Source organism: Bidens hawaiensis, unplaced genomic scaffold (assembly GCF_021521415.1).
Source record: "Bidens hawaiensis isolate Kalapana, Puna unplaced genomic scaffold, B.hawaiensis_p1.1 tig00005663_1, whole genome shotgun sequence".
Classification (NCBI taxonomy): domain Eukaryota; kingdom Viridiplantae; phylum Streptophyta; class Magnoliopsida; order Asterales; family Asteraceae; genus Bidens; species Bidens hawaiensis.
This window is the reverse complement of record NW_027491369.1, coordinates 1,133,607-1,145,013: the sequence shown is the minus strand read 5'-3', so window position 1 is coordinate 1,145,013 and position 11,407 is coordinate 1,133,607. Positions and strand designations below refer to the sequence as shown.

Sequence of the window (11,407 nt, the reverse complement as noted above, 5' to 3'; positions counted from 1 at the left end):
ACCCGCCCCGCTCGATGTTAAGGCGGGTGCATACCCCTTCATCGGGGTTAAACAATTGAAAAATAAGTCCAAGAAAGGTTTTCTACGGGACCCAACCCCCCGCCCTTCACATTAACCATCCTCATATGTATAATGTATGAGGCCCCAACCCCCCAGTACCCACACTCGCGCTCATCCAGACAAGGCTTAACCTAATTGCCTCTATCACTTTTGCATTTTTCCAACTACGATCCCGTAATCCATGAACATCAATGAAAGCACTCAAATGACATGTGTGTACTGTAACAACTCTGTCACACCCCGGCTTAGGGCCTAGGCGTATGACCAATAGTTGGTACCTGTTTTGTAAATACATCAGAGTTGCGATTTGCTTTAGCGGAAGACTTTGGTTTAAATATAATATTAGTTTATTTGAAAACTTCTCGGATAATAAATACCCAAGTGTTAGATTTATAAACCGTATTTCGAATCTTGTTTATAATATTTTAATGATTTGAAATTGAGCCATCTCTACCTTGCGAGCGTCTATCACCATGAATGATTATGTTCCTTGCTACCTGTGCTAATATGTTTTCCTGAAATGTGGGGAAAAATACGTCAGCTATATGCTGGTGAACACGTATGACTCTATAAAACATTTGAATGACAATTACAATACAATTGTAGTTTTCTTTACACTCAGATGGTGAACACGTATGACTCTATGAATGATTATGTTCCTTGCTACCTGTGCTAATATCTTTACACGCGCAGATGTTTCATGCGCAGATGTGATATGCGTGAGCATGTGATATGCGTAAGCATATGTAATATGCGTGAGCATATGTAATATGCGTGAGCATATGTGATATGCGTGAGCATATGTGATATTCGTGAGCATATGTGATATGCACCACGCGCATGGGTTTTGGCTTTGTGTCTTCATGACATCCTGATTTCAAGCCTCTTGTCTATATCTTGTGGGTTGACCCGCCCCGCTCGATGTTAAGGCGGGTGCATACCCCTTCATCGGGGTTAAACAATTGAAAAATAAGTCCAAGAAAGGTTTTCTACGGGACCCAACCCCCCGCCCTTCACATTAACCATCCTCATATGTATAATGTATGAGGCCCCAACCCCCCAGTACCCACACTCGCGCTCATCCAGACAAGGCTTAACCTAATTGCCTCTATCACTTTTGCATTTTTCCAACTACGATCCCGTAATCCATGAACATCAATGAAAGCACTCAAATGACATGTGTGTACTGTAACAACTCTGTCACACCCCGGCTTAGGGCCTAGGCGTATGACCAATAGTTGGTACCTGTTTTGTAAATACATCAGAGTTGCGATTTGCTTTAGCGGAAGACTTTGGTTTAAATATAATATTAGTTTATTTGAAAACTTCTCGGATAATAAATACCCAAGTGTTAGATTTATAAACCGTATTTCGAATCTTGTTTATAATATTTTAATGATTTGAAATTGAGCCATCTCTACCTTGCGAGCGTCTATCACCATGAATGATTATGTTCCTTGCTACCTGTGCTAATATGTTTTCCTGAAATGTGGGGAAAAATACGTCAGCTATATGCTGGTGAACACGTATGACTCTATAAAACATTTGAATGACAATTACAATACAATTGTAGTTTTCTTTACACTCAGCAGATGCACGACCACATCTGGGATTTGTACCACTCCCCTACACACACACAATTGTTTCCCGCGAGCTATATGAGTATAGCCCATGCAAGGGGAACTTGTTATGATCGTTAGCCCGCGGCTTCATTGCCATTGATTGATTGATGGACTGAACAGTTATGTTTGGATCCAGACACATGTGTACTCGGTCTGAGTTGCTTTTATTGTCTATATTGTATTATAATGTTTTAGAGAACATATAATCTCATGAAAACATTGACTGACTCGTTAGACAAACACCCGTTCATCTTATCGAGTGTAACATATGTTTTAATTGATTGAAAAGGTTAACGTATTCACGTTATATAAAAAGGTTGAACGTATTCACCTGTGATTGTCTGTTCTGATTGATATGGTGGTCTCGTTTGAAACCTTGACTGTGAATGATTGATTGATGATTGACCTATTATAAAATAGGTTTATATAAATATCCGGATTGTTATCTGATCCGGCTACAGACCCTTAGTCTGGTTTTGATAACTTTAAACCTTGATTGATCATTTGTTTGAATAAAATATTGAGACATGTAGTCTTTCTGTTTATTTACCAAATCATATGCTGAGTTTCTTCTTCATGAAGAAATATCTATAATCTGTTTCTTCTTCAAGAAGAAACATTCATTGACTGCTATTATTGAATATAAAATCTTATGTTTCTTAATCATAAAAAAACAATGTTTTTACTATATTCCTTGTGTATGAAATGCTATGTTTCTTAATCGCGAAGAAACTATATATATCCTTTTGAATGTAAAATTGATGTTGTGAAGAAACTATAGTTTGACTATATCCTTATGAATGAAATATATGTTTCTTAATTGTAAAGAAACATTACTATAATCCTTGTATGTTTAAAGCTTATGTAAACATATTTATGATCAAGATTTGGGCTATACCCCTGACTATGGTCCAAGCCATATAATATAATAATAAAATAATGACTTAGGCAGAATTCCTACCTTACACGGGTATTCGGAGTTTGATTACTAAGATTGATTGAGCAGCACTTCCACTCTCTAACGCGTACTAGAGATTAAACTGTCGGAACCTTAGCTTGGCACGCACTACAATGCTTGGCACGCAAAGCGAGGCAACATATGGTGGTTGTCGTGTCGTGCACATACTTCGAGGTATCGTTGTTATATGGCGCGGATACGAGGTGACGATTGTCGGGTCGGCACGGAAATCAAGGTAGTGAGATAGTAAATCTAGAGAGACAATCTAGAGAGAGAAAGTTTGGTGTGATAATGAATGAGCCATGACCCCTCCCTTTTATAGCTTATTTTGTAGCCCATCGCGATACGCGATGGGTCTTGGAAATCTCGTTGCGTATCGCGGCGCCGCATTTTCTCCGCCGCCATACCACTAGCTGACACGTGTCCGCTGACTCACCAAGGTCCATCGCGATACGCAATGACCTGTGTTATGGGCTCATCGCGTAGCGCGATGGGTCCCTGAACTCAAACTTTCACTTTTAGTCCCTTGTCTTTTGTAGCTTGTCACGTCTAGGTCTAAATCTTGTTATCCAAAAATACTAAGGCGGCTCTCAAGCAGCTCGCGGCGATGCGAGCGTGCGAAGTGCAAAGTGGCCATCAAAGCGCCACATTGCGCCCATCGCCCAACGCCCTTTGCCCGAGCCCATGCGCATTACCACTGGTGCATGCTAGGCATATAAGAATATTATAATGGAAACTCTCTTACTTATAAAGAGCTTCTATTTCTTTACTACTTTACATGCAGGATGGATTTTAACTTCCTTATTTATACCCATGTGGAATGCTTCCACTTTCTTACATCTTTCAATGCGGGATGGAATTTCCTTATTCCGTATCCTTAACATAAGATACTTTATTTATGGGAAATTTTTATTTCCTTATAGAATGATCTTGTTTTCTTTATTTAACTTTTCCCAACACTTATTTTAAGGAATAATTTTGATCCTTCAACTTTACTTAGTTGTCAAATTTGGATCGAAATTTTGGGGATGTTACATCCTCCCCACCTTGGAATGAATCTCGTCCTCGAGATTCGTTGTGAGTGATTCCTTACATCTCGACTTATGATCAGATCCTATCAAATTTGTTTCTTGTATTTTAACTAGAGATGTTTGAATGATTTGAATTCTTGATTTGTTGTTAACTCAAATCTTTGGATGATGTATTCAGTTAATAGTTCAGAATGTCACATGTAAATTGTAAATTGTCAAACACAGTGGTCAGTTGTGTTTAATTATTTACCTTACCATGTGTATTCTAAACATTTACCGACGTTAACCCGATTTTAATTCAATTTACTAAATCCTTTTAATTTATCCATCTCGGTGACTTTCAAGGTATCCATTCTTGAATCATGTAATCCTTTGCTTCAAGGTATCCATTTCTCGTCGTTGAACATCCTTATAAATTTGTTTATATTAGTTTTATATATAAAAGTATATTTTATATATATATATATATATATATATATATATATATATATATATATATATGTATCATTCTTTAAAAATTATAACAATTGAATTTTAAACGTATTAATTATATTTATAAAATTTGAGCTTCTTGAATAGTCCAAGATATATATATATATATATATTTATATATATAGGGGATGGATCTTGCGAGAAGTGATATTACAGCGAGAAGTGCGAGATGTGAAGGTATAACTCTCCCTAATTTCACTCCCTTTCATATGATGTTACATACATATATGTAGATTGATTATATTTATGTCTTAATTACACATTCAAACCTACATACAAACATATAAATGTACCGAGCCACATTCAAACCTATGTACCTACACACATAAAAACATGCATACACATATACAAACATACGTACCTACACATACATATGCACCTACACAACGCACCTATACATAAGAAATGGAGTGAAATTAGGGATTAATAGAGTTACACATTCACTTCTCGCACTTCTCGCTATAAAAAAACTTCTGAAATGATCCAATACCTATATATATATATATATATATATTACGTGATAAATATATAATGTAACGTTTTTCTTAAATTAATTAATATATTACAAGTTGTATTTATATATATACAAAATTATAATTGCTTTATATTTAGTTAAATATTATTTAAATAATCATATAGTTATTCAACTCATATTTATTTACTTAAACTGATGATTTCTCAATAATAATAACAATACAAACCCATCGTTCAATCAATAATCATTCTAATCGCAACATAACTCAAACCATATCGAAATCTTAATTTATTAAATAATATTATATTTTTATAACAGGTAATCTTTTATCGCATGTTTTTCACTCTTTTAATTTAAGGATCCCGTACAATTAACTGTTATTAAACATCTCTTTTTGATAGACAACATCAACTCTCAGCTGAAGCTTCACAGATATCATACGGATCGTGAATCAAGAGTTGTAACAGCACTTACATTATTAAAAACTCATCTTTTCCGGTAAGCTTAAGTGTAAATCTGATTTCTTATGTGATATTGAATTATTTGATATTATGTAACCTTGATTTTGCTTATAAAGTTACCAAGGTCATGTATCTGCTGCTTTGGTGAATTATTTAAAGATGGTTTCTTATATATCCATCCATGTATTTGTGGAAATATAACCAGATTGTGGTATTATGCAAAGTGTGTTGATGAAATTGCTAAATGTTATTGTCAGATAGTATTACACTTTTTAATATATGCACATAGGAAATTTTATCCGAATAAATTTGCTCCAAGGGTCTGCAAGATAGCATCAACCCTACTATAGGATTCTGCACCCGCCCCCGTTGTGATGTTAATGATTTTAAACCACTGGCTAGAAGGATCACACATATTGTCATTGGCTAAGCACCTACAACTGTTTGTAACAATGTTGTTTTCCGAGTCTACATCCAAACAAACAACTGTCCCGTTGTTGGTCTTGGATGAAAGGTGTAGTTTAGATGCTGATATGGCTTCCCATTTAGAAGAATTGTCAGTGCATATTAGGCCTAATTTTGCTGTCTTCCCTACTCCATCTGTTTGTAAGCAATAATAAGTTCCCTTTATTGTTAGGGTCTTTCTTTGTGTGTAATCCCAACCCTCGGCCTCGGTACATGGACCCAAAGTCAATGGTTTGAAAAACGATTGTCGTTTAACACATAAACCCGTGGCTGGATGGAAGATGACTTTATGTGGACGAATGTTTGATAATCCCGGGCCTGCATAACATAGAGGGTATTTTAGTCTTTTTCGTGTTACGAGTATATAAAAGATTTAAAGTTAACTTACCTTGAAAAGGAGTTTGGATGGCTGATATCTTGTCCAAAAAACTTGAATTTCTTGGTCCACACCAATCCCAATTCAAAACTCCATAAAACTCTTCCATTCCAACTACACCTTCTCTATAATAATAGCTACCAGCAAGTGTCCATATAGCCCAATCAAGATCATGATCAGCAGCCCATGCCATGAAACAATTCAAGTACCTATTGTCATTCTCATTTGTGCCTCTGAGATCCACACCCCATTCACTTATGAACAAAGGGTAACCTTTCTCCAACAAAAATCCTGACTTTCCCATTATGTTATCGACAATCCGACCACATACTTGGTTAGGGTTGCCGCTTTCCCATTCTTCGCTGTTGGAAAACCCGTACCAGTGAGCTTCAAAAACTAACTTGTTGCTAAATGTTACGTTTACATCTTGAGCTTGAATAAAAGACAAATCTTTGTCGTAGCTTAAGCCAGACAAGATTACTAAAACGTTTGGGTTTGCTGCATGGACCGCTTCTGCACCTTTTTGCATGTACCTAATGTAACAATTGTATCAATAATGAAATGAAGGCTATCTAGCCGTGTATTGGTGGGGTCACATGAACTAACTAGTAATAGGTTTTAAAAGTGATTAAACAAGATTCTAAAGGTGATTTGTATGATACCTATACCAAACGCTGACATTTTGTTTAGGGCCGCGGAGTTCATTTCTTAAACTCATACCAACCACATTTGTTGAGTTGCTGAACATGGTGGCAACTTTGGAGAGACCTTTGAGCCACACATCGGGGTCAAAGTATCGGTCACCGAAGAAACCGTTGCCATCAAAATCACTGCAACACCAACCGGGCTTGCTTATCTGATTATCTAATATCATCATAACATTATTTCTGTCAAGACTTGCAACCACTTCCTGCCACACAAAAAATTAACTCCACAGATGCTTTGGTTTGTTCTTATTCTAATTTCTAAGTTTCTAACTCCATAGATTCTTATTTTAACTTATACTCTTTAACATAAGACATAATAAGAATGGCTTATGAAATTATATAATTTAAATTGTTTACAAAATTTAAAACATGAGTTTGACCCCTAGTTATAATTAAAAGAAAAGATAACCTTGATTACGACCCTTTAACTAAAATGTTTTGATTCCATCGCTTATTTAGATTAATTTAGATGATAGAAAGTTAGGCTTTTTAAAATAAAAATAAATAAATAAATAAATTCAACCAATTCATAAATGCCTAGTGGACAAGTATGATAGGATAAGATGAGTCACTCACTATACCATACATACAAATGAACAAATAAAAAATATAAATATATTAATAATAATAAGTTTGGAGTGTAAGCATATATATACCTGAAAAGCCTTGATTAAAGGGAGGTCAATGAAAGAAGGATTATTGGCTTGAAATCCAGCTATGGACTCTATCAAACCAAGATTCTTTAATGACTGTCTAACTGTAACAGACCCTAAACTATCATTAGTAAACAAAAACAGTGGATATGTTAGTCTCACACAATTAAATCCCATGTTTAATATTTTCTTAGAGATCATGTCAACTGGCTGTTTGCTTAGACCCTCTGCCACCACTGCATCAAGATGGCTAACCCAGTTCACACATGACAGTTTGACTCTATCTCCACCACCTCCATCGTTCACTATCCACCGTGAGTTGGTGGACAGTGGTAGTGCTGCCGTGAAGGGGTGGTGGAGACTGGTGGTGGTGATGAGGAGGATGAGAAGAGTAGATGAGAGATGCATAGTTATGGATTTGGTGGTATTTTAAGTTTTGGTGGGTATAATAATATATGTATGTGTATGTATGTACTTTAATAATGAGAAAGTTGTTTTCAACTTTAGTTGCCACTAATTTACGTTTGATGCACATCTTAATATCTTATCCTTTTATTTAAATGATTAGTTTGGAATATAACTATATCAGATTATTAATGTGATTAGGGTGTTGAAGAAACACTAACCGGACCCCGGACAGATTACTGGTAACCTGGGGGTTAGATAGATGTTTCCCACGAGGGGTTAGACCCTTTGAAGATGGTTCTTCTGATAACCTGCAAAACAGACACCGTGAGCTCGTCACTGAGAAGGGGGGGTTCCTCCTTGTGACCACCCTCCGGCGTGAGAATCAGACTAGATTGCTCTTTAAATATAGAAGTATATTAAGAGATTGCTAGAGCAGATATCAGGTATAATATGATGATAATGTAATAAGATATGATGATGATAGATGGTCATACCATTTGTGGTATTTATAGCCGAAGGTAGGTTTCCAGGGAGGTATGGCCGGCTGCAACAGTGTTCCTGTTCCACCAACAGTAGCCTACGCACGTGCCCTGCTGGTAGTTGGTGGGTAGGTAGCGGCTGATAGAGACCAGGCCTGCTGTATACTATTCCTTTTCCACCAACTGCCGGCTACGCACGTGGTATGACAAGAGTTGGTGAGTAGGCAGCGGCTAATAGTGACATACAGTGTAGGAGCATGTTGCACGCCATACTGTTGTCCATAAGCTGTCGTATCTTTAGTCAGATCTTTTTCCCATACCTCGTCAGGTACAGTACAGAAGATCTTCCCGTATCGTACGGACTGGCTTATTTGGGCGGGAGTATTCCCCCTCCCGCCCTTATGCGGGATTGTTCCCGGCTTCGCTCATTCCTTCAGGTGACACTGAATGATTGAGAGCTAAGTGCCTTGTGCGTGTAGCCTTGCTGCGCGGGTGGCCTTCCCTAATGGCTTGTATCCGAGGCTGCGGGGACAGGCGGAGTCCTTCACCATTGGGAGGCATTTCCTGCGGGACCAGCTTGCGTACTGCGCGTAAGGACGTCACGTCTCTGAGCATGGTTGGTCCTGCGGATCCAGTTGGTTTCTGCGCAGACGTCCCTGTTTAAGGTGAGTCTTGCGGGTCCAACTGGGCTCTGCTGGGACCTACCTCTTCAAGTCCCCCCAGTCCAATGTTCTTCTCATGCGTGTTTAATAAAGTGAGGTGAACTTTTGGACTTAAGCAAAGGGTTTTGAAAAGGGTTTTTTAAGGTTTTCCATGGGGATTCTTCCCGCGGAAGCCCTTGTCACTTGCAGAAATTCCCGAGTTTCCTGCTTGGTCTTTGGGTATGATGCGGGTAGGTCTGTAACCTCCTCGCAAGTCAGGAGCGTTGAGTCCCACTTGTGTGGACTCTCCATGAGGTTTTGGTAGTTTTGAACATAGTGATCAATTATGTTAAAACCACCAATTCCATCCTGGAGCTTCAAACAACGTAGTTCTCGACGTTCCCGCTATGCGGGGATGTTATTTCCGTTTCCGCAAGCATTGCCCAGAAGATCCTTCTTGGTTTCAATTCCCAGCGGAGCGCTAGGTATGTGAAGGGTTTTGCCTTAACACTGTACCAGCGCTCGTCTTACGGTTACTTTACTTCCAAGGTATTCCTGGCGTCAATTCCCTGCGGGTGCTAGGTATGTGAAGGGTTTTGCCTTTACACTGTACCCGCACCCGTCTTATAGTTACTTGGTTGCCGAGGAATATTTGGCTTCAATTCCCTGCGGGTGCTAGGTATGTGAAGGGTTTTGCCTTTACACTGTACCCGCATCCGTCTTACGGTTACTTGTTCGCCCAAAATTTACTTGGCTTCAATTCCCTGCGGGTGCTAGGTATGTGAAGGGTTTTGCCTTTACACTGTACCCGCATCCGTCTTACGGTTACTTGTTTGCCAAGGTTTTACTTAGCTTCAATTCCCTGCGGGTGCTAGGTACGTGAAGGGTTTTGCCTTTACACTGTACCCGCATCCGTCTTACGGTTATTTGTTTGCCAAGGTAAGGGGTATTTTCCCGCTTACTTTTTAATATTTTCAAATTTTGAATTTTGAAATTCGAAAGGTTGGTGGAAAGATAGGAACAGTCCAAACCTCTGAAACGTCGTGCGACGGTCTCTTCTGACTGTGTCAGGACGTGCAGGAAGTTATGGTGACGTGACATTATATGGTCATTCCAGACGCTTTTTCAGGCGCGTGGGCGCTATTTTTCGGGCGCGTGGCCGCGAAATTGCTGGCACACGTCCTGTCAACAGCTGTTGCCAGCCTGCTCTTTGCCACGTGTCATAGTTTCATTGCACCTTCGATTTCTCTCTCCTTCGCATTAAATTCACCGCATTAATTGCGATCACTATATAAAGGGGAAGAGGGTCATTTGTAATTCACATCTTCACTTCTTCTCTTTCATCTCTTAAGGCGATTTCTGGTGAATACTCTCTTATTCAGTTGAGCATTCCTCCGAAATCGTTTCTTCTTCCCTTGCAATATGTCTTCCCATGATGCTGAAGCTATAGCTGACGATAGGAGTACTGCTGGCGAGTGCCAGTGTGCTCTACCTGTCGATCAGTACCAGTATGTCGTCAGGAAATTCATGCTTGAGTCTCTTGAGCCTGAGTTTCCTGAACCCCACCAGACTGTGTACGATGCCCCCAGTGGCAAGATCGGGGTATATGCTGCATTCTTTGTTTATGGGAACCTTAGGTTCCCATTGACAAAGTTTATGTACCGTGTCTTGGAGAGGCACGGTGTGCACCTGACCGAGGTGCATCCGATGGCGATTGCCAAGATCCGGCACTTCGAGTGGGTGTGCCGGATTCTGGGTATTGAGCCCTATGTGGACCACCTGATGACCTTCTATACTTGGAGGTGCATCCAGGGGTGGTACACCCTGACAGCCCGGATCAAGGGTTTGAAGATTTGCGCGACCGAGCGCAGTCTCCGATCGTGGAAGCGGGAGTTCTTCTACATTTCTGCCCGCGCCGTCCCCATTGCCATGAAGTTTAAAAATGGCCAAGCAATTCCGAGCCACCACGCCACCAACTACCAGGAGGAGGAGTGGTTTGCGAAGATATCCCGGGTCCAATCTCCGGTTTACCGGTTTGCGGAGTCCGGGATGGTGATGCTGGGGATGAGCCGGGTATGGAAGGAGGCGTCTCAGGTTCCCATCCTTCTCGAATACGGTTTGAACTCTACCCCTTATGGTATGTCTTGTCTTTCTTGCTGATATGAGTTTGTCTTCTAACTGTTTCTTTTCTTTCAGAGGGGAACAATTTGGAGTCGCTCCTGTACCCGCGGGAAGCTGACGGTCCCGTGCGGGTGGGTACTCGTGCTCTTGACGAGAACGAGTTGCCCATCCTGGAGCAAACAGCGGATCGGTTTGTGGAGGTCTATCCGCTGGGCCACGAGATCCTGAGCCACCGGCGGCCAGGTAAGGCGTTATTCTCTCCTCCACCCCTCAGTGCTGTACCCGCTGCTGGAATTCCTGACATCCTGTCTTCTTCTGAGGAATCCGCAGATGGTCCTCCGTTAGTGCGGAAGAAGAGGGCTGCCGGCGGGAAAGGGAAGGAGAAGGCGGCCTCCATAGCCGATCCAGTGCTCCTATCTGACACTGAGTCAGATAGTGAAGAGGTGGCGGGGAACCCC

General features: G+C 40.2%; 1 protein-coding gene across 1 annotated transcript; it reads right to left on the bottom strand.

Moving 5' to 3' along the window:
• Nucleotides 1–5,348: 5,348 nt before the first annotated feature.
• On the bottom strand, nt 5,349–7,771 carry LOC143630461 (glycosyl hydrolase 5 family protein-like). The gene is made up of 4 exons (XM_077099466.1): nt 7,304–7,771; nt 6,603–6,850; nt 5,953–6,473; nt 5,349–5,882 (listed from the first exon to the last, which is right to left on the bottom strand). Exons 1-4 carry the CDS (start codon nt 7,706–7,708, stop codon nt 5,395–5,397), a joined length of 1,662 nt encoding a protein of 553 aa, XP_076955581.1. The 5' UTR covers nt 7,709–7,771; the 3' UTR covers nt 5,349–5,394.
• Between the last annotated feature and the right edge of the window lie 3,636 nt (nt 7,772–11,407).